This window comes from Hemibagrus wyckioides, linkage group LG26 (assembly GCF_019097595.1).
Source record: "Hemibagrus wyckioides isolate EC202008001 linkage group LG26, SWU_Hwy_1.0, whole genome shotgun sequence".
NCBI classification, from domain to species: domain Eukaryota; kingdom Metazoa; phylum Chordata; class Actinopteri; order Siluriformes; family Bagridae; genus Hemibagrus; species Hemibagrus wyckioides.
The window spans coordinates 6919615-6947574 of NC_080735.1; the positions used below are offsets into that span (position 1 = coordinate 6919615).

Below are 27960 nucleotides of genomic sequence, written 5' to 3' on the forward strand. Positions count from 1 at the left end.
AGAATAGGGGGAATTTGCGCAGTACTTGGTGAAAGCTGCGCAAAACGAACCCATCCTCAGTATTGTAGCACGATGGGGGGGGACTTTTCACGTCACGCGCGAAATTCAGAATGCGAAAACAAGAGGCGGAGCGCGCGCGCTTTCAACTGCAGCTTCCGTGTATATGTATATATGTGTGTGTGTGTGTTTAGTGTCTCTGTTCCGCTGTTTTTAAGCATTATTATAAAGCAAATCAACGATGGCCGATCAAAGTTATTACTCCCCGAGTTTTAAGAAGCCATGTGATGTCCTGCGCATGAGGAGAAGACGGGCCCGGAGCGACGCGGTGAACCGGAGCGCTGCTGCAGCGTCCCGCGGGCCGGAGGGAGCTGATATCCGGCCTTTCTCTCCAGGGCCTCTGCTCAACACTCACACTCGAGCAGGCGGCGGAGTGAAGCGCAGGAACCCGTTCGCTAACATCGACAACACGTACAACAGCCCGAAGAAGAGAAACTGTACCGAAAACACACCGGAGTCTAAACTGCTGTTCAGAGCTCTGTGTGAGGGAGAGAGTCTCGGAGAGCGGAGTGCTAATAGAGGAAACCTCCACACAAAGGTAACACCTGAGTACAGTGTGGATTAAAGTCTAAATCCTCTGTGTACTGAAATAATCCAGCAGGTATTTAAGTAGTTACGATTCAAATCAGGATAGACAACATGCTACTTTATAGCACTGATGCTAACAATATAACTACTGACCAGCTGTGTGCCCATTGTTGTGTTGGTCAGTCAAACTGTGGAAACTTTCTTCTGTTAATGTTACGTTTCTGAATGAACATTAACATCATGTCTAATATTGTGTTGGTCCACCTTTTGCTGCCGAAACAGCCCTGACCCGTCCAGCACTGTGTATTCTGATCCCTTTCTATCAGAACCAGCATTAACTTCTTCAGCAATTTGAGCAACAGTGGCTCATCTGTTGGATCGGATCACACGGTCCAGCCTTCACTCTCCTCGTCCATCAATGAGCCTTGACCGCCCATGACCCTGTCACCGGGTCACCACTGTTCCTTCCATGGACCACTTTTGATAGATACTGACCACTGCAGACTGGGAACACCCCACAAGTTTTGGAGATGCTCTGATCCATTGGTCTAGCCATCAAAATTTGGCCCTTGTCAAACTCAAAGCTCAAATCCTTACACTTGTCCATTTTTCCTGCTTCTAACATCAACTTTGAGGACAAAATGTTCACTTGCTGCCTAATATATCCCACCCACTAACAGGTGATAATGAGGAGATCATAAGTGTTATATATTCCACCTGTCAGTGGTCATAATGTTATGCCTGATCAGTTAGAGATCAGGCATAACATTATGCCTAATCAACTCTTTAGAGATTTCTGCCTAATACTAACTAATACCCTGAAATGTTTTTATAATGGTCATAATAATAATGAAATAATAACTGTTAATAGTTAAATCCCTTTAAAGGTGAGAAAGGCATCGCCTCTCCTTTTCTTGTTAATGTAGTAATTCAGTAATGTGCATTATTCTGTTTTTCTCTTTCAGTCAGAGGAACCGGTTTCTTTTTCTGAAGATCAGTCGTTATTTGAAGAGGATGTGTTTGAGGCTGAAAAAGCCACTCCTATCCTGAAGGTGTGTATAACTGGGTCATTTTTTTTTTAAAGATCATTTATGTTTACATGTTTCAGTTGTGTGTGTGTGGTGATTAGTCTGATTGAACTGAACCCTGGTGTGTGTTAATGGTGGTCTGTTTGTGCAGAAGAGAACACTCAGCATTATAACACTGAGGTGTGGACCAGAACATCTGTTATGTCTTTCTGTTATGTATCTTATCTATAACAAGCTGCAGAGACACCGAGCCTCTGGACAGAGCTGTAGAACTGCAACAGTGCAGTTTGATCTTGAGATTCGGACGGACGGACACAGAGGAAAAACGCTGGATGCGACACACAGCCTAAATCTAAGCAAATTATTTATATAATGATGAAATCAAGTGTTGAGCTCCAGCTTCATGTTCTGTTTGCTTTATACTTTTATGCGGTTAGTGCATTCATAATTTATTTGATGCACCATTTACCAGTGAATACATTTTCAGAGTAAGTTTTCAGCCACAGCTATCAGTTTCACTCTCTTCTGAATTGATTTGTGTGAAACACCTTACATCTTCACAGGTAGTCTTCAGGCTTTGTGTGAGTCAAAGGATTATTTTGTTTGTGTGACGTTTTCAAAGCTTTTAGGAGCTTGTTGGTGAAACTCAGAAATCTCTCGTTTTTAAGCCTTTCCTCTTTTCATTGGCTCTGAATTCGTCCTCATCTCGTCACATCACTCTACACTGTGCTCAAGTATTTGTTGAGTGTTTGATCTAATGTATATGTATCCTTGTTTTAGATATAATAGATCTGGCATTTGTTCCTATTTTTAGAGCCCTGGTGCTCCTGATCTTCGCAGCGAGACCCATCCGGAAGTGTGTGGAGAATATCCTGCAGACTGGAGCCTGAAGACCCGAGTACTCGTCACCTCTCCACAGTCCTTCTCCTGGGCCGAGCATCTGAAAGCTCAAGAGGAAGCACAGGGCCTGAGCTTACACTGCAGGGCAGAGTACAGTCCTCTACCACAGAATATCCAGGTAATTCATTTATTTGTATATTTGTTTATAATTGTACAAATTGTATTTGTTTATAAGTGTCCAAAGAGCATCTGATTCATGAAACATAAACATGATGAATCAGCTTCAGCTGCTCAGAAACAAGCTCCCACACGCTTATGCTTTACTTACATTAAACACACACTGATTTACTCATACACAACTCATTTATATGCAGCAGGCTAAAGCAGACTGGAGTCATGTCTCGTCTCGCTCACTTCCTGTTTGTAGTTTGTTAATGTGAAATAAAGTCCATCAGTATATGTTTGACTTTGAGTACATAGATAAAGGAGTTCCCTCTGTGCTGTATTCTTCTTCACACTTGATCAAGACGATAATAAGATGTTAATACTAAACTACCTGCAGTTCATCTTAATGCTATATTCACCTCTCTGCTGTTACAGGTTATTAAATTATTTACTATTACAGTAATCCCCCTCTATAACGTGGTTCATATATCGCGGTCTCGGTATATCACGGATTTTTATTTGGAACATGATTCTTTTTTTTTTGTGGATTTTCCCGGTATATCGTGGTATCCGCAAACCTTATAGTGAATTGTTTTTATGTTGAAATAAGGTAATTTATTAATAAAAATATAATTATTAAATACAAAATATAAACATTCATGAAAATAAAGTAAAATGTTTATAATATTCCAAGTACTGTACAGCAGAGCATTGTTTAGGAAAGCGTAGTGTGGGGATGCTAAAAATCTTAAGTACGGCTGGAGGAACCAGTCTGGCCAATCGGAATGTCCCATTCATTTGATCACGGTTGTGATTGGCTGCTGGCTGTGTGTGCAGGTGGGGAAAGGGAAGCAGAATTCTCCAGTATCCCAGTTTTTCATGTGTCACTGTCCTGAGTGTTTCATGTTGTTCTGTGTAACGCTGTATTTTTACGCTTTTCCAGCAAGCCCTATTTTGTTGCCCAAACGCTCTGCACCTTCTAAGGCTTCTGGCAAGGAACGAACATACATGCATTCAGAACTCACTGTAAATGAGATTTCTACGAATTTACCCCAAATCCATCTCACTATATGCTTGTAAATGTTTTCTGTGCATGTTTAAAGAGTGTGGGAGGGTCATTTACGGCGTCCGTGTATCACAGATTTTCGTTTATCGCGGGTGGGTTTGGAACATAACCCCCATGATAAACAGGGGAGTGCTGTATTACTTATTGGCTTGCTACTGCATGTAATATATATTCTAAAATTATTGAATAGATATTTATTGATTTTGATGATTAAGTTGTTAGAATGTTTTTCTCCATGTATTAAACTCCATGTTTCCATCTGATTTTTTTTTTCCACATTAATCAGCAATGTAATGACTTAAAAATAAGGGAAAAAAGAAGCATACTGTATGTAGATTAGGAGATTTTGTAATCAGAAATTTCCAGCTTAGTGTTTTATAATTTTATTCTCTACACATCATCTTGTCTGCAGTTTTGTTTATTGCTTGTAATCAATCATCTATAAGCCTGAATCATGACCATTTATGTTGCTTCAGCATTTTCTGAGCGGTCAATGAAGGGGGACATATGGGACATTATTCCCTGTTGGTGGAATTAATGAAAGATTATTTTAATTATGAATCTCTACATACATGACTGTGTGAAGGTGTTCGGCTCAGTAGGACAGCAGGACTTATCCTGAACCTGTCTGTCAGTAAACTGTGATTATCAGGAAAAACATTGGAGTGTTAAAAAGTCCCAATGTATGCTCAACACGTAAAGCTGTGTGATCTCACGTTACATGCAGGGTAAAATATGATTCTGTGAATTAACTGTTTGTCATCATCATCTCACTGAAATGCTCAGTCTCGACTATAGACGATTGTTTAAAAAATGAGGTTGTTATTTAAGAATAAAATGTATTGTAATGTAATGTAAAATGTAAAAGTATTGATTGCAGGTCCTGATGTGAGCAGAGCTAAACCCTGACAGTATTACTTCAGCTAGTTTAGAGGAACTGTAACCTGTATAACGTTTTAGAAACTGAAAAATGACGTTTTATGTACCGTATCGCTGTGGTCAGTGTTGCTGAAGCTCAGTTTAGTGTGCTGTTTGGAAGATGCAGATATTCACTCCTACTCTGTTTGAATCCTTTCCCCTCAGGATCCTCGCAGCTGTGCTGAGCTCCGCTGTGGTTTCCAGCAGTGTCTGCAGTACTGGCAGCATCCTTCCCTGCCGTGGCTCTCTCTGTTCCCCAGGATCGGTGCCAATCGCAGTTTCTCTGGCAAAAGTACACCATGGGCACAGGATGCTGCCTTACAGCAGAGCCTGATGAGTGAATGGTGAGTGAGGGAGATGAGACTGTGTGGCTTTACATACTCTAATGTTCTTTAGTGTCGGATACTTTGGAAACTTCGTAGTCCTGTTCGTAATGAATCTGTCGTGTTTGTGTAACTTTTCTGTTTCTGTATTAATGTTACGCTCTTATGCTCTATTTTACAGGTCAGTGAGCTTGACTTCACTGTACAGTCTCCTAAAGGCCAGACTCTGTCCATACTTTTACCTTTGTTCCTACCAGTTCACTGTGCTGTTCAGAGCAGCAGGACTGAGTGGAGCTAAAGGCATCACTGCACTACTTTCACCCACCACCAGGGGCCTGCGGGAAGCCATGAAAGCTGAGGGTAAAAAAAAAACGCTATTGTTTGCTTTAATGTTGATTATGGGGCGGTGGTAGCTCTAGTGGTTAAGGCTCTGGGTCGTTGACTGGAAAATTGGGGTTCAAGCCCCAGCACCGCCAAGCTGCCACTGTCGGGCCTTTGAGCAAGGCCCCCAACCCACCCTGCTCCAGGGGTGCTTCGTCATGGTTGTCCCTTGGCTCTGACCCCGACCCACAAGGATGGGATATGCAAAGAAAAAATTTCACTGTGCAATAAACTTAAAAATGTTAAACTGTTCACAAATAGCTGATGCAGTGACCTGTTGCAGGTTCTTTGAGTAAACCTATTTATTCAGTGTTTCCTGTAGGAATTAATGCGTATATGTTAAAAGTTAAAAGACAAGATAAATGTAAATCAGTTTGAGAATTTTGAGCATGTCCTTTTTTTCATCATTATTTCATGACTGGACTGTCTGGATGTTGTGTTTCACTGCAGGAATAGAGTTCTCACTCCCTCTGCTGGAAGAGAAAAGGAAGAGCAAAGAGAACAGCTCTAATGTAAATGACCACTCTCCCCTGACTGAAGGAGATGAACAGAGCAGTACCTTGTGAGTATTAAACTTTTGTTTTGTTTTTTTTTACCTGCTTTTTAAAAGCTCCACTGAATTTAGCTACTTTAGTACTGCAGTGCAATCCTGACCCGTGTCTTTTGTTTCAGGACGTCTGAGTATAGTGATAAGGAAGAGGAGCAGGAGGAAGAGGAGGATGATGATGAATGTTTCTCCTGGCTGAAGGAAATGGGGGTGCAGGACAAGATCAAGAAGCCTGATGCCATCTCAATCAAGCTGTATGTTTAGCTTTTTGTGTTTTTAGTGCTGTTGAAAAGACATCAAAACAAAAAAATGTAGTGTCTCTCTCTCTCTCCCTCTCTCTCTCCCCCCGTCTCTCTTTCCCTCTCTCCCTCTCTCTCTCTCTTTCTCTCTCTCTGCCCCTTTCTCTTTCCCTCTGTTTCTCTCTCTCCCTCTTTTTCTCTCTCCCCCTCTTTTCCTCTCTCATCCCCCCCTTTATCAGAGAAGATGGATTTCACATTTCTAAAACTTTTTATTTGCAGATTTTTCAAGCCCTGTAGGTCCTTGTATATAAACGTGTATTGTTGTATATTATTTTTATTGTTGTATTTATTATTGTCTATAAGACCCCATGCCTCCATCCTCTTTTTACAACTTTACAGTTTTAGGAAGTCCATTCTTGTTAGGATAACAGTGTGTGTCACTTTTGCTAGGCGTAAAGAGCACAACGAGGTACGACTGGACCACAGGCCTGAGTCTGTAGTTCTGGTGGAGGGTTCGAACTCCTTCACCTTGATCAACTTCCTCATCAACTGTAGGAGCCTGGTGGCTGCAGCTGGACCTCAGGCAGGGTTACCCCCCACACTGCTGGCCCCAACAGCGTTCAGAGGAGCTACACTACACACACTGAAGGTGAGGAGCCACACTCAGTTACTCCATTAGATTAACAATTTACTGCAAGTAAATATATAAAATAAAGTATTTTGTTATGTCCACTAAGAACATGTGTATATATGTGTGTTTATATTTGTTGTCACTCCAGGCACGAAGTGTGAATGTGAAGACCCAGGTGAGGACAGGTTATCAGGATGTGTGCAGTCTGGAGGTCACTGGTCCTATTATGCCTCATGCACTACACACACTGACCCAGCTCTTGAGACCAGCCCAAAAAGGAGGCTTCTCCATGGCACTCTACACACACGAGGCTAGCGCTGTTCTAAATGTACCAGTCAGCAAGCTGTCCGAGTCTGACGGACAGGTGTGTTACTCTCCAGCAATACTGTATTCTTTATCTTTTATATATTCTGCTGCCAAAAACTATGACTGTTGTCCTGTATTCCAATGCAAGCTAAAGAAGAGTCAAAGCTTTGTCACTTCAACCATATATAGCTGATGCAGTACAGGGTGAAATGAAACCAGAGGACCAGAGGTGCTACACAGAACCAAAACAAAACACAGGGTGATGCAGACAAACATAGAACTAAACTATAGTTCCAAGATGCAAGAGTGTTTTTAAACTAAACCTACAACATAAGTGCAGAGGATGACGAGACGGTGCAGACAAACAAGATGCATAACACTGACTGTGTGCAAAATAAACAATAGTTAAAGAGTAGTTCAAAATATTCAAAGTGACGTGTTCACGTAAATAATATCAGTAGTGTGTGTGTCCGTGTCCAGCCCAGTTCAGTTCTCTGTTGAGACACCTGATTGCCTGAGGGTTGAACAGTCTGGGTGTGTGGGCCCAAATGCTTCGGTACCTTTTGTTTTGCTGTTTGTTTTGCGGATGCAGCGTGTGGAGTAAACCTCTAACTATACCATGTCTAATCAGTGACTGTTAGAATGAGTAGAAATAAAGGTCGTTACATTCAATTCAATTCAATTCAATTTATTCGTTTAGCGCTTTTACTAACAAAATGAGGACATTGAGGAAATATAGAAACATGGAAAAAAAAATTTATTTTAAAAATTAATTCCTGAGGAATAAAAGCAGTCACTAGTGTATGATCAGACCTTACTGCTGACTTTTTCAGAATACTTATTAAAATACATTTCAGTACTCAGTTGATTTTTCATCACTACAGTAATCTTTATCCCTTTTGCCTTTGAGGAAATATCTATGAAATATCTAAGAAAAAACCAGTCAGGGATTTTTATCTTTTTGTTTCATTATTATTATTATTATTATTATTACTCCCCACCACCTCCACCACCAGCCTTGGGTACAGCCTGATAATATAGATTAGGTGAACATGCTGAGAAAGTTGTATTCAGGACTGTTTCTTGTTTCTTTAAAAGTGGTGCTTAAGGGTTTTTTCCCCTCAGATAATGTTTATAATCTGGTAAAGCTCCTCATAATATTTCAGCAGCTCAAATGAGAGACAAATGTGATGAACCACAGACATTCACTCAGTCAGGATTACATCTGTTTGCTCATGTTACCTGTTAGTCTCGATCCCCTGGTTCCTCTAGCATTCAGCTGTTCTAGTGAAGATGAGTCTTAAAAGAGTGAAATAAACGTGAACATTTTTGGCAGATCAGTGTTGTCTGGAAATGTTAATCATCACTTCTTGTCATGTCTTTGCACAGAGTACCGTGATGGAGGAGTTGAGCCGCTGCGGTCTACAGCAAAACACGGTGCAGCAGCTGACCGAGGCGTCCACGCTGGGCAAGAGCGCACTCCGACACCTGGACATGAGGGACTATTCATACAGCTGGAGGTCCTGATGCCTCACAATAGACTCCATAATAAGTCAAACACTGCTTCTGAATTCTAAAGGTTAATTGTTTAACCTGGTGTGTGTTTGTGTGTGTGGATGATTTAGTGTGTGGGTGATTTATCTGTTTGTAAAGTTTTAACATGTGACTGTGTTAAGGGGGGTGTGGGGGGCTAGTTCATTTCACTCCTCATTTGCCTGAAGGACTTGAAGCTATTCGGCTCACTCGTGATCTTGAACAACATGCGTGTCATTTAGGAATTCTGTGCTGGAGAACAGGAATGTTTGGATGAAATTCTAGCTTTATATCATGAAGATCTGTGCTTTACATTTTAACCTTGTTGTATGTATTGTATATTAAATGAACTGGCTTTTTGTATTATGGACTACTGCATATTTGTTTTTGTTAAAAATGTAATGTTATCGCAGTGCTAGCAGAGTAATCAGTCATGCTGTAATGGGTGTAGTGGATATAAAGAATAACAAGCTGGCTGTATTTTACTAGCTTTTTTTTTTTTTTTTTTAGAGCAAAGGGTGTTAAGGTGAAAAAAGCCTCCACTCACACAAGGCTGCTGATGGAAACCACTGGGGCTCCAGGAGTGGGATTGGGGTTCACATATTAGAGTTTGTATGTAGACAGCATTGTGTGTATAGTTTCAGCATGGTGTCCATGGGGTTCGAATCAAAAGCAGCCTTAATTAATCACTCATACATTACAGTACAGTGAAATTCTTTTTTTTTGCATATTGTGGCTTGTTAAAAAGTTTGGGTCAGGGTCAACTAAGACATGGTGCCCCTGAAGCAGGTAGGAGTAACGGTGGCAGCTTGGCAGTGCTGGGGCCTGAACCTCTCACCCTCTGATCAGTAACCCAGAGCTAATTAATGTTTCTGTATAGTAGTTAACAACTGAGACGCCACACAGACAGTGAGGTGGTTGTGTAATACTCTGGATACAGCTTCAGCATGCTTGTTGTGGTTGAAGTGGTTAAGGCTCTGGGTTGTTGATCAGAGGATCAGGGTTCAAGCTGTTGGGCATATGAGCAAGGCCCTTAACCCTCCCTGCTCCAGAGGTGCGCTATCATAGCTGCCCCTGCGCTCTGACCCCAACTTCCTTAACTGAGATATGCGAAGAAAAGAATTCCACTGTGCTGTAATGTAATGTATGTGTGGTGATAAAGGCTTCATGCCCTCACTTACACTCAGCTCACCTCAATACTGACAACTGAATAGAGTAAAAAAGAGATTCTCCTACTCAGCTAATACAATATCACACAACCAGTCCTTCAGTGTTTTCTTGAGACAACAAATTTATTACATGATATCAAATAAAATATTCCACCTGTCCACAGCCCAAAACACTGTATTAATAGGAGTGGTCCAAATGAGATCATATGTACATATGTAGACCAAAGCAACACAACACCTGCAATTTCTTCATAAAGAAGAAAATAAAATATTTTTTTTATCAAATGTAACCACTGTTTAATCATGTATAAAACATAGAACTCATCAACGCACATCAGTTAACATTGAAGTGTGCAGTACAGCAGAAGGAGAGAACAGAGAAGGTTTGGGTTACAAAATGATGGGTCAAGATCATACAATCCTATAATGGACGAGTCAGTAATGACTTTTGGCTGATCTTTACAGTACATGTGACTGGCTTACACTTCAGTTCAAACCATTAAACATACTGATTTTCCAGTCTTCTTGGACAGACTCAGGAGTGTAAGGATGTGTTTACAAAAGGAGGAAACAAACTAAAATCAGGGATAAAAAAACAGAACTGAATCAGAAGAGATATCCAGCAGGCAAGTTAAAGATAGAGGAGTTGTGTGTTGCTGTACTAATCAGGTGCTGGTGGCTGCTGTGAACTGAGGTCCTGAATGCACGCTGTCCCCAGCGATCTCACCCATAGCCTGGAGTGCTACTGTAGCTGCCATGGCCTTGGCATGCTTTTTATTGGGGCTGGCTGTCTGAGGCTGGTAATCACATCCATTCACCACCACCTGAAAGGAAACAAACAAAAAACATCAACACAGTAGCTGCATTTCTGCTGTTTATAGTGAGAATCAATTAACTCAGGACCAAATGGTCAAATTCAACACTGTTGACGGTGTAAATCGCAGTTTTACACATTAAAGAGGTGAAAGAGTCAAGTGTGAATTCTTTAAAAGCTCAGAAAGACACTCTGGAAACGGGGATGCAAGCAAGTCTGAAAAGTACTGTCTGAAACAGAAGCGCTCAAACATGACGCCCATCACTACAGTGAAGGGTAAGCGTGACTTCTGTGTGGTGGCCAGAAATAAAAAGATTCATTAAATTAATCACAAATGAGATCATTATGGAACAGTTGCTTTTAGAAAATCAGTGTTCTACCAGTGGACTTGGAATAGAATCAATAAATGCAACTTTCTCCCTTTTCACTTTGTGGGTTTTATTTTATATTAAACAAGCATGCACATAGTATAGAAAAGAAGGGGGGGGGGGCCAAACAAGGCAGCATGAAGAACAGATGATCAGGAGAGGTTTTTAATGTAATCCCAGAGAGGGTCCATACTCCATATCAACCAAAAGCCATTAGGTGTTTGATGTATATCGTAAGTTTCTCAAATGGAAGTACTTTTAGGGTTTTAAAATGATATAACTTGTAATTGTTAAACACTAATCAGCCAAAGTATTACAAGCACCTGCCTAATTCTAATTCTGCCTTTTTCCTGAACAATGTTAGCAGCGTGTCAGGGAGCATCATCCTGCTGAAAGTGACCACTGCCAGTGGGGAAGACTGCTGCCATGAAGTGAACTGCAGCAATGTTTAGGAAGGTACATGTCAAAGTAACATCCATATGAATGCCAGGACCCAAGGTTTCTGAAACAGCTATACAGTAAACAGTTCTACACTGTGCACTAACCTTAAAGAGAAAATTCTTCCGGTGGTCAGGACCACTGTGGAGCACCATGACAAACTCTGGCTGTGGCCATTTCTTCTTATTGCACAGCTCCATTAGAGCAGACACCGGGTGCTTCCCTGTGGGAAATAATGTCAAGATCAGGCACCTTAGCAAACAGGAAGGAATATAATTAAAGCATCTGAACGGTATATACATCAACCAGGCATAACATTATGACCACCTGCCTAATATTGTGTTGGTTCTCCTTTTGCTGCCAAAACAGCCCTGACCCGTCCTGCACTGTGTATTCTGACTCCTTTCTATCAGAACCAGCATTAACTTCTACAGCAATTTGAGTAAAAGTGGCTCATCTGTTGGATCGGATCACACGGCCTTCGCTCTCCATGTGCATCAATGAGACTTGGCCGCCCATGACCCTGTCACCGGTTCACCACTGTTCCTTCCTTGGACCTCTTTTGATAGATACTGACCACTGCAGACCGGGAACACCCCACAAGAGCTGCAGTTTTGGAGATGCTCTGATCCAGTGGTCTAGACATCACAATTTGGCCCTTCATCAAACTCGCTCAAATCCTTACACTTGTCCATTTTTCCTGCTTCTAACATCAACTTTGAGGACAAAATGTTCACTTGCTGCCTAATATATCCCACCCACTAACAGGTGCCATGATGAGGAGATCATCAGTCTTGTTCACTTCAGTGGTTATGATGTTATGCCTGATCGGTGTAATCTAAATAACAAAGACTTGAACTTTTGTTCATGTACAGCAAGCTTTTAATAGAACAATAATTTTGTGAATTGAGTTGGAGATCAGCCAAGACCAGCAAAGGTGTGCTTCATACTCAGATACACTGCATGTGGACACCTGACCATCATACCCATGTGTACTTCCTAAACTTCCCATTCCATAACCATGACCATTAATATGAAGATGATCTTGTTGTACTTTTAAAATGTTACTCTTTATAAATGCTTTCAGCATTAAATGTTTATAGCCCCAAATATTAATTAAAGGAAACTTACCTAACAGATCCTTCATCATGACCAGATTGCCAGATTTCTGGGTCTTCTCCCCTTCTGCTACCAGTCCTACACAGACAAACCAAAATCCAATGCATTATCAGATGTTAGGATCAACCACCTCATTAATAAAATAAAAATAATAATTAAATAAAACAGTCTATACACAATGATGCACAGCTGCTGTGTCCAAGTATTCCTCCTGTCCTACTATACAGCAGGGTAAAAGCAGCAGGCCAGAGGGGTAGAGTGTCCGAATTCTTAGAATTCATAAAAGTGACAAATACCCAGATGACCTACTGCTTCTGCCAAGGTTCTGCAGTATGGAGTCAGTGCACACTACGCTATCCCATAATGCAACAGGACTGGCACAGAAGTGCTGTTAGAATTAAAAATAGCAGAAGGCAGTGTGTCAGCTCTATGGAAGTGTAAGGGCTATAGCTATTAAACATTGTTCCTTTTAGTGAAACTCCACATGTTTTAAAAACATCTGAGTAAACTTGTTGAGAGTTTAAAGTTTTTGTTGTTCATCTGACTTTGTATCTCACACGACAGCGCTAACATAGTGGAGGTGGTGTGTCCAGATTTTATTCATACTACACATATATACTGACCAGTATGTAGGTACAGAATCAAATTCAGTGTGTATTGAATCGAATGCATTAGGTAGTAGGATGCTGCCATTGAGAAGGACTCACCCTTGCGGTCAGTTTTGAAGTCTATTACAATAGGCTCCACTGTGCCTTCTCTGTGCTTGCCGAGGCCTTCTCCAGCACGCCAACCCATCTTTTTCATCAGCAACTCTCCCATGCCTCCCGAGACTGGGGCTGCACGCAGGAATTGGTCCTGGATGAAAAGAATACAGATATGGGCAGAAGACGGAGGGAAGGAGTGGAGAGAGATATGGGGGGGGGGAGAGAGAGAGAGAGAGAGAGAGAGAGAAAGAGAGAGAGAGAGAGAGAGAGAGAGAGAGGAGACAGGGAGAAAAAGAAGCACAAAGGAAATAGTAAGAGGTCACAAACATATGGACTTGTGCTGTACATAAACTAAGGACCTCTCAACAGTACTAGCTATCTTCTGGCTCCGTGGCGTTACCTAAAGATATAAGCACAATCTCAAATAATAAAAAAGCTTCTATCTAGATTACCTATTTTAAGAATATGAAAAAAGCAGCATTTTCAAAGCAATACTTTAATGTGCACTTTTTATCTTTCCAGGTTCTAGTTGTATAAGCATAGCTAACAAGAGACTACAATTAGCATGCTACAAAAATCATTTAAATATATAAAGAATGTCATTGTTTCCTGTGACAGAGGAATCAAAACCAACCTTACCACCCCACCAGTTCAGTTGAAACACATACAGGCATGGCAGAAACGTTTTCATTAGAGTGGAGACAAATCCACATGAATGAAAATATGGGTGCTGTATGATGACGTACGTACCTAGGCCCTCATCATCGGCTGTGCATCTGACGTGAATAGAAGGGGCCTGACAGTGACCATGGCAACAAGGCAGCTACAAGGACTGACCCTGCAACAAGTTTCCATATAGAGTGGTGAGAGTTCACAGGGCACACTGTGAACCCCCACCCCTCTTCCGCCCCTGCCCCCAACCCACCCCCCCGCCCCAAACCCCGCCAGCAGGGAAAAATAATAAATAGTGAAAACACCTTGTGAAAATCCTTGAACCCAGAAACTGAGAAACTGACAATGATTGATAAACGCTACATAAAATGCATCTTAACCAAAACAAGAAAATAGGAAAAAGAAAAAGAATAAAAACCTTTACATGATGGTCATTGTCAGCGTAAGTAGAAAACATTTTGTCCAGTTGGATTAAAGGTCACCTCCTTAAACACATTTTTTTTTGCAGATCCCCCTTACAAATGAATTAGTCATATGCAGTATTGCTTTCTATAGCATTTAAGCATATGTACATACATGTTCATAGGAACTTTCTGGTTCAAATCCCAAATCCTTCATCTTTCTCTCTGGGTGTGTAAATGCTATGGCACTGACAGGGAAGGTTAATTGTGTACACACCTGGATGAAATCAGTTTCTAAAACAAAATAGATTTAGTGAAGTAATCGTAAATTGATTTCTGACACACACTGTATTTTTTCCTGGTATAGGTTCTTAGCTTTAACAAATAAGTAGTTTTCATTCAGAACCTGGGGGAAGCAGTGAGGAGCTTTTGGGGAAAATATGAGGAGATTCACCTATTTCAGATTAAGATTTAGCTTCTTGGTCACTGTATAAGTTCATGTGTGTTGGTTCAAGGTGCTAAAGTACATTATGATCCTCTTACCAGGATTTCCTGGTAGACTAGTGTCCTTTATTACGGGAAGTTCACTCCTTTACTTTTCATATAATCAGCTTTGAGTTCTCAATCTCATTTAACAGGGTTACTCCAGGTGACTTACTTCAGGTGCTCTTCCTTCCTCCCATCTTTCAAAGAAAACTTACTAAGTAGTCTATAGTCAATCAGTGAGGTGTGATGCCCCTCTTGCAATGCACCTGCTACAACAGAATTTCACACACACAGACAAAAAAAAAATATCTGCATGACCCTGGTGGAAAGGTGTACCCACTCCACAAAAAGAAATATAATATACACATCCACTTTAATTACTATTTTATTGGAAGAGGTTGTGTGTTCCAGAGCTAACAAAACAGACATGAAAAATATGTTTACGTTAGAGTTGGGTATTGAAGCAGCAACTGCCCTGGTTCCAGAGCTGGCAGTGTGTCAATGGAAAAGGTATAAAATGTTTCCCAAGTGTGCCGGGGCAGCAATGGTGGCTGTATAATCTACAATACTTGAGAGAAAGGTTGTCCAAAACACAAATAAATCCGAAAATCAGCACTAAACAAAACACTAGTTCCCTGATCTAAATTCTGGAACTAGGTCATGACTTTACCTTCTTGATCCAAGCCTGTGGGCCACTGTTGGACAGCTCTTCAGATGAGAGCACTTGAGCACCTGTAGAACCGGTGAATAGACCTGGGATTGTGTTGGACTGGGCCCAAGCATCCACCTGCAAATACAACCAACTCAAGTCAAATCAAGACTTTTTGGTCAGTGACCAAATGCTTGCCTCAGACTGCGAATATGTTAGTGTTTTAATACTCTTGGACACTAGGTGCGTTTACATGGACACTTTTTAATCAGATCGGACTGAATTCAATCAGATTGATGAATCCGATCGCAGCGTTTACATGAACGCGGTATAAAGTAATCAGATTGTTATGCACGTTGACATGACACAAGATTAGAATCGGATTAGATCTTTTGACATGCGCACAGTCCACGAAAACATCCGTATGTCATATGTCATTCGTATCAACATCCGTACGTCATACGTAATTCTTGCGTCGTTGCACATGTGCAGAACTTTCCAGGAACATATTCAATCCGATTAAGTGTTTACATGTCCTCTCGATCGGACTAAAAATGGTTTAAACCACCCCTTACCATCCGATTGAAATTTTAATTGGATGTGGCAAATTCCATCCGATTGATGTGTTTACATGACACTTTTTTAATCTGATTGTGCTTGTAGTCCTGTTACGATCGGATTACAAGTGTCCATGTAAACGCACCTACTGACTGCAACATTTCATTTGGCAATATAGAACATGATAATTTACTGAACAGGCCTGAAAATGCAGCCTAAACAAGTACAAGTTTCTGTTCAAGTCCCTGTATTACTGTTTAAGGAGTCAAGCACCCTTTTGTTCTATGGAAGCCTATACAATAAGATGGTAAACAGTTACAAATAGGACTAACTAAATTTGGCGAACTAAATAAACGAACTAAATTTGGGCTAAGTGCTGTCAACAAGCCCCCATCATAGCACAGTGCTGGTTAAAGTGGTAAATGACCTACTACTAGCCCCTGATCAGGGTTGTCTCCTTGCTGGTGTTGCTTGGTCTCTGTGCAGTATTCGACACTAGTGATCATACCGTTCTTTTTAAAAGGCTAGGAATTTGTTAACTTTAGGTTGGATTACTGTAATGTCTTACTGTCTGGATGTTCCAGGAGGTGTATAAACAAACTCCATTTAATCCAGAATGCAAAACTAGAAAATATGACCACATCACTACCTTACACACAATACATCAGCTCCCAGTCACATTATGCTTTGACTGTAATATACTACTCTTGACCTATAAAGCTCTGAAGGATCTCACACAGCGGTACCATAGCAAACCTTTTTTTATGCTCCTCCTCGCCCACTGCAATCAGGATATTTTTTGGTATAAGCTATAGCAGAGCGCAGAGCCTTTTTCCTTAGAAAGTCCTGAAGAGCCTTCCAGTAAGTGCTCAGGTCCTGAAGGTTCATGGGTATAGAGTTTTTGCTGACAGTGGAGTGACTGTCCACTTTATATCCCATGGTGCCCTTGGGTCTGTATCACCTCCTGGCTCTCCTATTTAATCATGCTGTCTGGACAGAATTCCTGCTTGTGCTCTGCACACAATGTATATTGTCCTCATGCATACCTAATAAACTCTTTCTCTTTGTCTCTGATAAGCTAGTCCATCCTAGTCCTATCCTGAGATACCAGTGATCATGACCCCTCCGGCTCTCCAGACCTCCCTGAAGCTTCGGACTTCATTTCTCATCACTTGGAGGTCTGCCACTGATGATGGCCCCACAATTTTGCACTCAAGTCTCCAATGTTTCTGACAGCAAAGCCACCTAACATTAAGTGAGGCTGTATCTCAGCAACCACATTGTGCACTGACACAAGAGTTGACAGGCATCATCATGACCAGGACCATGAAATATATGTCTTGCAGGTGGCACCTACTGGTCAAAAGGTACAGTAACATACAAGGTCTTCCATTTAAGTGCCATATCTGTTACTCCTGCTCCACATTTTGTCCAATCTTCACTAAATTTGGGTCACATAACCCTGTAACATGCTGGCAAATACAGAAAAACAGGATGTGTTTGGGTATCTCTGAAATACATCTACGCATTATTATAAAAAATTTGATAAGTATCTTTAGGACCATGACCCTTAGCCTCCTGGTGGTCCAGTGACTGTGCCACTTAGTAGTCAAGAACTGTAAAAATTTTTCTTTATACCATTTAAAGAATTTGTGCGACATTCACAGTTCTCTTTTCTGCAATTCTCTGGACTATGATGAAGTGAACGCCCACCAACATCTGTAATTCAGGTGTACCGCCTAAAACTTTCTTTTGCTACTTCTACAAAATTTGGCAGGCATCATTTTCAGACCATCCTCGACAAAAGGTGTCAAAAGAATTTTGAAGTAGTTTGGGTCAACAACTCTGACACCAAAGCCAACAAACAGGAAGTGAGTCTGTATCTCACCAACAACTTTGTGCACTGAAACAAAACTTGGGAGGCAGCTTCAGGACCATGACCTGAGGCTGTGCAACAAATAGCTTGCCAGTGCCATCTACTGGTCAAAGGTTAAAATAATATGCTACAATAACAGCATTATTGTATCCTCCTCCAAATTTTATTCAGTGTTCACCAGATTTGTCTCACCTTGAAACATCAATGAACACACAACACCACTGGTCAGAATAGGTAGGTGCAGCAGCAAGAAAAGGCCACCCTGCTGCCCATCACAAAAGTCCACCACTGGCCATGCTCAAAACTTACACATTATCTCACTGTTTAGTCCCTTTGTCTAAAGCCTGTCTGTGAATGTATGGCTCACAGTGTCTGGGTGCTGAGCCACCACAAATGCTGCTTGTAGCAACAGTTCCTTTTATACATGAGCTTACAGATGCCCATGATTGGCTAATTTCAGGCTGAAAGGAAAGAGAGTGGAGTGTGTGCCATCCCTCCCACACAGACTGCTAGTTCTGAGGATCAGCTGGTGGATGATTTACTTATTTAAGTTCTTAACTCTTAGGACTTATCCTGTTTTCACGATTCAATGTAATTCCCATAGATTATCTCTCCATTCATTTCGGATTCATTTCTTTACATTTATTTGTGCTCTTTAATGTGCTTTATCATAAATCCTCTGTTATCACTGTATTATTCAGAGCATCAAGGTCAAACTTACCTGCTCCTGTGCACGATTAAGCATGCACATGGCATTGATGTCGAATGGATTCTCTGCCAGTCTCTTCTGTGCCACTGCCCTTTCACTAATTGCAAGTGTGATGTCCACTGGCTAAAAAAACAAAACAAAAGATTATTCAGAAACTGCATCAATGTCTGAAAAAAGCAGAGTAGCCTGCAGTGGGAGACAGTGACCTGCGAGGGCGCCTCGGGGAAGACACTGTCGCTGGCTTTACTCTGATCCTCAGCCCCAGCAGATGCTGATGGAGTCCCTGCTTTATCAGTCTTTTTGTCCACAGGCATCCATTCTCCATACATTCCATCTTCTTCCTTTTTGCGATGCTGTGAACCTGAAGACACCGGGAACTCCTTGGCAAACGCAGCCTCGGACCTTACCGCTGGCTTCACAGAGGGGTTCTGAAGAAAGGGAGGGACATGGTGGCACAGGAAGGGGAAGGAGGTTACTGTAAAAATTAGGGGAAAAGAGAGATTCGATAACATGACTGGTTGAAGAGAAACTGTCTGTATCATTAAAATGGAAGACACCAAAACAAAGCAATCTTTTTTTTTTTTTTTTTTAAGTTCATCTTCAACCATTCATGCTATTGAGCACATTTCCATTCCACAGTGGTGGACCGTCAGGGCCAGCAAGGCCTTCTCTGCTGCCCTAAACAGCAGTGATCTGAATCACTGATTTGCATTTTAATATATTTAATATATTTTTCCCATGAATGTGTATTAAATTATTCCCAAGTCTATTCTCTACATTTCATAGCTTTTCTCTTGGTTGCGCTGCTTCCTGTAGTGTATATTTATGATAAGAGTATTTATCCAATCATATTTCAGCTAGTGGCTGACATCATGTGTTGCCCGGCTCTAAGGCCTTCAGAATGAATAGTGCAGGCTTAAAATAAGTGGCAATGAAACTGTTCCATTAACCAATCAGATTTTGAGTTGGCGTCACTGGGGCCATCTAGCAGGCATACGGTTACGTCAGCAATTTCCCGTCCTTTGATTGGGTAACTGGAGTAGTCAGAGGCAGCGACCCACCCATATACATTGTTTCTATATTCACTGCGTGTTATTTCGGATGCTGCGTCCTCCAGAGATTGCAGTTTGCTGCATACGGCATCAAGAATGTCTTTTTTGAGAGGTGTGAAATACTGTAGACTAATTTCTTTTTTACTTTGCTATTTAGTGGTTGATTAGTATCTATTGCCGTGGCATACAGGGGCAATTCTAGAATTTTCATTTAAGGGGGGCTCTATGATGAGGGTATAATAGTAATAAATAAATAAATAAAATAAAATAAAGGTTTGACTAACAGGGTAGGATGGGAAACTTATTGCAGCATTCCACTGTGTAACATCTGAGTACTAAACAAGCCAAATACGAGTCTTCCTGATCTCTCTCTCACAGATACACACACAGACACACACACACACACACACACACACCCTGTCCTCTGATCCTCGCTCTGTGAAGCCGCGGTCTGCGAATTGAAGAACGCGCTGAAAGACGGGGAGGAGCTGAAGTCTGCCGCCGTTTTCATATGAAATATAAAGGGGACTGAGGAGAACACCAATTTGTGTAGTTTATGGAGAATCACAGAATTTTAGCGGGGCTGAGTAGAAAACTCAATTCAATTCAATTCAAAAAACTTTATTTGTCCCCGAGGGGCAATTAAAGGCATGTGAGCAACATAATAATAATAATAAAAAAGATAATAAAAATACAGTTTAAAAAAAAAAAAAAACAAAAAAAATTATATATATATATATATATATATATATATATATATATATATATATATATATATATATATATATATATATATATATAGAGAGAGAGAGAGAGAGAGAGAGAGAGAGATAAACAAGAACAGTACTAGTAATAAAGGAAATTGAAGCCACAGAAATGATAAAGTACAGAAAATGGCCTAGCGACGCTCATGGTGGCGTCATGATGGTATAGAGGTGGATTAATTCAGGAAGGACACCAGTGAAGGCCTAGGTGTGAAATGCATGGCCTGCAACTGCCATTCTACCACCATTACAGGGAACGTAGCTGTGCCACTGAAACTATAAACCACCGAACCTGATATCAGGAATGATTAATAATGAAATGGTTATTTATTGAAGAGATCACGGTAAAACTGTGTGCGTGGTACATACACTGAGACTGAATGTAATGCCCTTATTCTCCTTAAGGGCAACTGCTCCAAAGGGCCTGTCGTCATCCTCATCATCTGAAACATGTGGCTTTGCAACAGCCATCTCCTCTTTACTCTCCGCAATCTTTTTGCATTTCTGTAAAGAATCATTACATATATTTTAATTCCATATGTTTTTTTGAGCTGTATTTGTAACAAGATTAAGAAAAATTCTGAACAAAAAGCCATACTTCTGTGAGCTCCTTGATGCTGTAGCTGTTCGCTTGCTTAGCCAATTTTTTTTTCGCTTCCTCGATAGTGACCAGATTCAGATTCGGTGCGGCTGAGGGTGGAGGCTTATTGGTTATGGTGGGCAACGGGGCCAGCTGTGGCATGGCAGCAAGTGCGTTCATGCCAGATAGAGCTGCGGTCATGGTGGCAGCAGTCATGCTAGCCACAGCAGCGTTCATGGTCATGTTTGACATTCCTTGCATTCCCATAGGGAGATTAACCGGTAGGGGCAGGGGTAAGGGCAATGGTGTGGGATTTGGGTTTGGCAAGGGAAGCTGAAGGATGGTTTTTGGCCTCAGACTCTCAGGAATTGGCATACCAGCTTTAGCACACATAGCTGCAGCATTAGCTTTGGCAATTTCAAGCAACTGTTCTTTATCTGGAAGGAGAAAAAATGGCAAGGTAAAACACTATAAATACAATACTCATACAATTCTAATCTCATTACAACAAATCTCATTACATAAAATAACACGGGTGGAATCTCACACTACTACACTATATGGCTCAATGTATGTGGACTTCTGACCATCACACTCATATGTACTTGTTAAACATCTCATTCCAGATTTATTCACTCTTCTGAGAAGACTTTCCACCAGATTTTAGAGAAGAGCTGTAGGGATTCGTGTTCATTCAGCTACAGGATCATTAGTGAGATCAGACACTGATGTCAGGAGGTCTGGGGTTTAGTGTTCCAGTTCATCCCAAAAGTATTGAGTGGTGTTGAGTCAGGGCTCTGTGCAGGACACTCAAGTTCTTTCACACTCATCGGCCTTCACACACCATGTCTTCATGGAGCTGGTATTGTGAAGAGGTTTTAGCCTCTTCGTTCCAGGAAACTGAAATGTTACAGCTTACAGAAACACTCTACACAATTGTGTGCTTCTGACTTTTTGATAACAGTGTGGGGAAATAACCACATGTGGGTGTGATGGTCAGATTCCAACAAAACCTTTGGCCACACAGTGTATTTTTTGAGGTTATAAAAATGATCTTTAAAGCAACATAACTCGAGATAAGCAGTACCTCCAGGATTTTGGCAATTTTGAGGTTTATGTGACTGTCGTGGTTAAAAAGCTTTGATTTTGCTAGATCTTGTTTTTTAAATTTGAACATTTTGGTGTTTTTTAACTTAAAATTGTGAAATTGCAGGCCCAAGATTCTTCTTTTAAACTCCTCAGTAAAGACAAATAAGTAATGGCTTTCTATGGTAGCTGTGCTCATGTTTGATGCTTGTGAATCAAAGAAGGTTTTGGCTGAAGGCGCATTGTGATGATGTCATATGACATGTTTTGGCCCAAAATCTATGGGCATTTAATGAATATTGCAGTTTGCTTGACTTTGCGTTCATTTCTATGATTGCAAAATTGCTGAACCCTGGAGAGTAAAGTATTCACTACTCATTCATGTTTTTGGATAGCAGAGAACAGGAGTGAGACATGTCCCAGAAATCAACACAAGTAATCTAGGTGACATAAACTGCATGGATTTTAGTGTGTCCTATTACCCTGAAACAACTTGATGTCTATAATAAAACATGCTAAATGCACAAATACCCAAAGGATTCGTTTATATATTTTAATATAAATGACACTAAAATAAATGCTCCCCAGCATAATCATCATTTTAATAATTAACAAATTAATACCAGAAGCCTTCAATGTCTTTAAAGACTTTTAAGATAATCTATACATCATTAAGGCAGCTGATAAGTGATCTTTATTTGGAAGTATCGCTATATTCCCACAGTCGTTCTCTCTTTCTCTCATTCTGTGGAGTTATGTATTAGTTGCCATCTTCCTTCTCTAACTGGCTAAATGAAAAGCATACTTAATCATTTCATGTGATCATAGACCATTACTATAAATGAGAACATTAAAAATAAAATGAGGAAAGGTCATTATACCGAGCTCAGTAAGGCGTGGAGGTGTCTTGCTGGTGCTACGGCGTGTTCTGGAGGTCGATCTTTTCTTGCGCAGGATGACGACAGGAGAATGGCTCGGCTCTCGTTTCCACCGATCCCGCTGACTAAACATTCGGGTCCTGAAAACGCCTCTTTTCCGCCGTGAACCAGACCTAGACCTTCTGGATTTAGAGCGAGACCTGTGTCTAGATTTTGATCGCTTTCTCTCCGAGGTCCTAGACCTTCTCCGGCGTCCTGGCGAATGCGATTTTGACCTTTTCCTTTTGGGCGACTTGGATTTAGAGCGTCTAGTCCGTTTTCTGGACCTGGATCTTTTCCGTTGCATGGGAGACTTCCTGCTGTTCCTGGAGGATGATCTGGACTTCCTTCGTTTGACAGGAGAACTGGACGTTGATCTTTTTCTTGGAGGAGATTTTGAGTGCCTTTGGTTTGGTGATATGGACTTCTGTTTAAAGATTTTGGAGTCTTTCAGTTCAGCACTAGTGATTTCTTCTTTCTTTTCAGTGTCATGGAGGTCTCCGGACCCACCTGAGGTATATATTGAAACGTCTTTCGTATCCAGAGGCATTGTGGGTGTAATGCACTTGTCTGACTCCGATATGCCAGAAACAGACACTCCTGCATTCAAGAAAGGAATGGGTTTCCAGGAGCCAGCAGATCGAGTAACCTGCCCATCATCTATTATGCCGTCTTTAGTAATACTGGCAGAGGGGTTCAGTGGCACAGTCTGACTTTTTTCTTTGTCTCCATTTTCTGCTTCATTTAGATTTTTGCTTAGATCCCCATCACACTTTATTTCTGCACCTGTACTGTTCTTTTGTCTCTCACTCTGAGGAAGCTGATCGCTCGAAAAAGATCTTGATTTTGAGCGAGAACTCGATGTCGAACGCCTGTCTCGTCTCTGAGATCTAGACCTACTTTTTGATCGAGATGTCTTGCTCTTCTTTACATTAGACCTTGATCTATTTTCCCAAGACCGTGACCTGGATCTCGAGTGTCTGTCTCTCCGGGCAGATTGAGATCTGGACCGGCGGTTACGTCGTTGGGATCTTGACCTGGATCTGCTTCTCCATCTTTTCTGTGTAGGCGGTCTTCTTGGACTTTTCCTAGAAAGTGATTTTGACCTTGATCTCGAAGACCGTCTCAGTGACCGTGATCTGGATCCATGTCTTGTTTTCTGTTTGCCCGAGCTCGAGCGGGAGCGCTGCCGTCGCACACTCTTATCTTGCCGGGATGTCCTGGAGCGACTGGAGCTCCTTTTAGCTTTTTTACTTTCTCTGGGTTTGTCAGAAGCAGTCTCGAGCTTAGGAATAATATCAGGTAAATCTTGAGGCATCTTGCCAGTTAAAGTTTTAACAGTTTCACACAAAGGTTTCATTTCAGACTCTGATTCAGATTCAGACTCAGAAGAGCTTCCAGACTGTGAATCATACTTCTTTCCTTTTTCTCCATGTTTATGTTTCTTCTTTTTCTTTCTCTTCTTTTTCTTTACACTACAGAAAACATGAACAAAATCCAAAGCAAATTTACCAAACTGAATGTTTCATTCTTCAACAAAAAAAAGATGATATTTAAAGTAAAATTAAATGAAATGTTACTGTAATTGTGTTCATTTTTAGAAGAACTAATGGATATTAGAACATTTGAATATCATGTTAAAGGTGTTTGTGGTCGATAAATCAACAAGTAAACGTGGAGAAACAAAATTCACTTGATTCGGATCGAATCATCGCACTAATTTACACTCTGCTAGTTTACAAATTAAGAAGTAATCAGGAATTTCAGTGTCCTGGCACTTTAATATGTAAAAATATCTCAAATCTCATCATAATGCAGCTCATTATTATGCAGCTATTTAACCTTCTTTACTCAAAGGCAGTTCATTACGACTGGTAGGTCAGTGTGTAGATACCTCTCTTGTGTCTCTCCGCCCGACTCGGACTCTGAGCTGCTCTCCTTTACTTCCTTGTGTTTCTTCTTCTTCTTTTTGCTTTTGTGTTTTTTGTGCTTTTTAGATTTCTTGTGTTTAGTATTCAGCTCGTCTTTGCCGCTGTTGACTTGGAATGCAGCGTTTGAGACTTTATCTGTAAAATGGGAATGGAAAGAAGGATATTAGTTGCTCAGTTGATGAGAGTTTCTGTCTGTCATTCAGAGAATAGAAGAGGGACTCACCTGTGGATGTGCTCAGAGCTTCAACCTGAGCAGCTTCTTTATTTGCTCCTGTCTCTTGCTCAGTGTGTGAAGCTCCGTTATTCGATTCCACCTTGTCTGGATGGCTGGGGGGAAAAACAAAAACAGAAGATTTGAACCTTTTCTGAAAAATTGAATACATTTTTCCTGTTTCATGTGCAATTTTTTTTCTTTAGTGCTATGCCTTCATGCTCAATTTTACAGTCTGCAAGTGACGTGTCCATTCAGAAAGAATAACTGAACAGAAGAATGTTACTTCTGCAAATAAATAAGAGAACATTGTGGATTCTGCTCTCCAAACAGGATTATCCCTCCATCCATTTTCTGTGGTACTTATCCTCTGCAGGGTCACAGGAAACCTGTCCCAAGAGACTCGGGGCACAAAGTGAGAGAGTCCCTGGACAGGGTGCCACTTATACACCAGAATGTATAGTTTTTAAAATTATATAATATAAAGCTTGACTGATCAACTTCAAATCATATCATTTAAATGACATGAAATATATACAGTGGTACCTCGGGCCTCAACCACCCCGTGTTCGAATGTTTGGTATGTGATTAGAATTTTCAAGTCAATTCGACCATCAGGAACGCTGGTTCTTGTTTCATACTGGATTGCAACGAATATCAACATTTCGAATGAATGTTAATGTGAACTGTATTTTCGACACAAATTTATCAGTTTTCCAAAATATTTTCCTGTGTTTGACCCAACCTGAAAAGAACTATTGTGACCGCACACCAGGGGCGATTCTAGGATTTTTAGTTAAGGGGGGCTCAGCCCACAATGAGGGTATAATAGTAAAAAATAAATAATAAATAAATAAAATAAAATAAAATAAAGGTTTGACTAACAGGGTGGGATGGTACACTTAATGCAGCATTCCACTATATTGCATAGATGTGTACTTTTGAGTACTGAACAAGCCAAATAAGAGTCTTCCTGATCACACATACACACACACACGTCCTCTGATCCTCGCTCTGCGGATTGAAGAACGCACTGAAAGACGGGGAAGAGCCGAAGTCTGCTGTCGTTTTCATATGAAATTTAAAGGGGACTGAGGAGATCACCAATTTGTGTACAGTTTATGGAGAATCACAGAATTTGAGCCACCCTAAAAATGGCCTAGCGACGCCCATGCCGCACACGCTTTCCATGTGGAGTACCCTAGTGTAGACAATACAGAGATGACGCAGTTTACGCAGGTCATCTGTTCTGAAAGCATCATCTGTGAGAGCTTGTGTTACAACTCCGTGCAATCTGTGCTGGACACACACACTAAACTGTCCTGTTTGCACACACATGTCACTTTACATTTTTTTATATTAATCCTGTTTACATGTGTCACTTTAATATTTGCATTCACTGTATACACTGTTCTTTGCACAAAGTGTCAATTTCATATTTGCACTCACTCTATACACTGCTATCTGCACAAAAGTCGGTCTATATGTTGTTTGTCTGCAGTGTCTTGTCTTGTCATCCTGTGCACTTCTGTTGTATGTCTAGTTTATTTCTTGCACCTTAAGTATAGTTTAGTTTTTATCTCTATGTTTAGTTCTATGTTTGTCTGCGTCACTGTACTTTGTCTGTGTTCTGTGTAGCACCTCTGGTCTAGGTGGAACGTTGTTTCACTTCACTGTGTACTGCATCAGCTATATATGGTTGAAGTGACAATAAAGCTTCTTTGACTTTCTTTTGTGGTATAATTTCAGTAGCCATGTCTCCGAAAAAGGGGAAATCAGGCATCAGTGTTGCCAAGAGGAAAGTTGTGAGATCAACCATCAAGTTGAAACAGATTCATTCATTTTACATTATTTCCTATGGGGGAAAAATAATTCGGTTTTCGACCAGACTTTTGGAACGAATTAAGGTGTAACACCGAGGTACCACTGTACTGTTGAGATTGTGATTGTAGCAGACGCCTTCATCCAGAGCCATAAAACACACGCTCATGTTAGCGCACTAGGACAGGGACTAATATGGCCAAGCAGATTTCCATAAACAAACACGGGTAAAATAAGTGTGAAACTCTTCAAGCAGGGTTTGAAACGATAACCAGCAGGTAAGTGCAGTGTGGAAAGATGTTAAGTATCTTTTAGAAAATCGTCATGAAACAAGCGATCATTAATGAACATGCAAACAACTCGGTGACGTCACGCGGCGACTTTTGGAGCATCCGCTACTTTCCCCTGTAGAGATTTGGAAACACTGCTGCTGCTGTATCTAACAGATTTACTACATGTTATTTGTGTGTGTGTGTGTGTGTGTGTGTGTGTAACGTGTAACCATTTCATGCAAGCTCTGGTAAACAAAAACAATCCAAATGATGCGGTCTCTATAAGTGTAAACTGTAGGTAAGCTACAGTTATAGATCAAGACAATAATATTAACTTTATATAATAACAGTATTCCTCTGTACAGTATCTATCTCCATATAAAACCCTTCAGCTGCCTTCTCCACCGCAGCATTAGTGTTAAAGTGAACTGAACACAGCCATAATGCAGTGGCTTCATGTAGCCGGTTAGCTTGTTGCTAATCAGGCCTATTAGAACACGGGGAGTTAACGGTAGCTTTAGCAGCGTTGCTACATGAAAGCACGGCACGCGACCTCTCCGGTTTTAGCTACTGGTTCAAAAACGATAATAAATTCACCTCTTATCCTGACTTTCATCTTCTATTTCTTTTATTTTATTCATCACAAAATCCCGAAAAATCTGTTCAATGTTGGTTGCCATTTCCTTCAGTCAAGCTCGGTGGATTCCTCTGGCTGATATCCCACAATGCCCCTGGAGAGACAGGAGGACTGGTCTCCTTCACTTCCGGCTTCCTTCTGGCTTCCATTTACAGAGAGTGGAG

The 27960-nt window shown here is 40.9% G+C and overlaps 2 protein-coding genes across 8 annotated transcripts; one reads left to right on the top strand and one right to left on the bottom strand.

Moving 5' to 3' along the window:
• On the top strand, positions 1-9819 carry LOC131346615 (protein downstream neighbor of son homolog). The gene is made up of 10 exons (XM_058380141.1): positions 1-595; positions 1551-1637; positions 2428-2631; positions 4768-4946; positions 5107-5285; positions 5757-5868; positions 5979-6107; positions 6543-6741; positions 6872-7087; positions 8419-9819. The coding sequence occupies exons 1-10, from the start codon at positions 239-241 to the stop codon at positions 8554-8556; spliced, it is 1800 nt and encodes a 599-aa protein (XP_058236124.1). The 5' UTR covers positions 1-238; the 3' UTR covers positions 8557-9819.
• A 14-nt stretch (positions 9820-9833) lies between these two features.
• On the bottom strand, positions 9834-27915 carry LOC131346613 (protein SON). Of its 7 annotated transcripts, XM_058380135.1 has the most exons (13): positions 27757-27915; positions 25079-25182; positions 24819-24990; positions 22889-24399; positions 20940-21358; positions 20711-20845; positions 18732-18953; positions 18538-18648; positions 15404-15520; positions 13178-13325; positions 12483-12548; positions 11459-11574; positions 9834-10555 (listed from the first exon to the last, which is right to left on the bottom strand). In XM_058380135.1, exons 1-13 carry the CDS (start codon positions 27837-27839, stop codon positions 10397-10399), a joined length of 3363 nt encoding a protein of 1120 aa, XP_058236118.1. In that variant the 5' UTR covers positions 27840-27915; the 3' UTR covers positions 9834-10396. The 7 variants fall into 7 exon arrangements, 6 of the variants coding, with proteins under 6 accessions (XP_058236118.1, XP_058236120.1, XP_058236122.1 ...); XR_009203648.1 differs by lacking the exons at positions 9834-10555; positions 11459-11574; positions 12483-12548 and adding an exon at positions 13925-14012 and having other exon boundaries at positions 13186-13325; XM_058380137.1 differs by lacking the exons at positions 9834-10555; positions 11459-11574; positions 12483-12548; positions 13178-13325 and adding exons at positions 13335-14999; positions 15178-15301.
• Between the last annotated feature and the right edge of the window lie 45 nt (positions 27916-27960).

Bases quoted from the DNA above. Each gene is read 5' to 3' on its own strand.
- LOC131346615 (XM_058380141.1), top strand. From the start codon at position 239: ATGGCCGATCAAAGTTATTACTCCCCGAGTTTTAAGAAGCCATGTGAT. The intron at 2,632-4,767 runs GTAATTCATTTA...CTTTCCCCTCAG, and splicing joins CTCTACCACAGAATATCCAG to GATCCTCGCAGCTGTGCTGA. The intron at 6,108-6,542 runs GTATGTTTAGCT...CACTTTTGCTAG, and splicing joins GATGCCATCTCAATCAAGCT to GCGTAAAGAGCACAACGAGG.
- LOC131346613 (XM_058380135.1), bottom strand. From the start codon at position 27,839: ATGGCAACCAACATTGAACAGATTTTTCGGGATTTTGTGATGAATAAA. The intron at 24,991-25,078 runs GTGAGTCCCTCT...CCCATTTTACAG, and splicing joins AGCTCTGAGCACATCCACAG to ATAAAGTCTCAAACGCTGCA. The intron at 20,846-20,939 runs GTATGGCTTTTT...GATTCTTTACAG, and splicing joins GCATCAAGGAGCTCACAGAA to AAATGCAAAAAGATTGCGGA.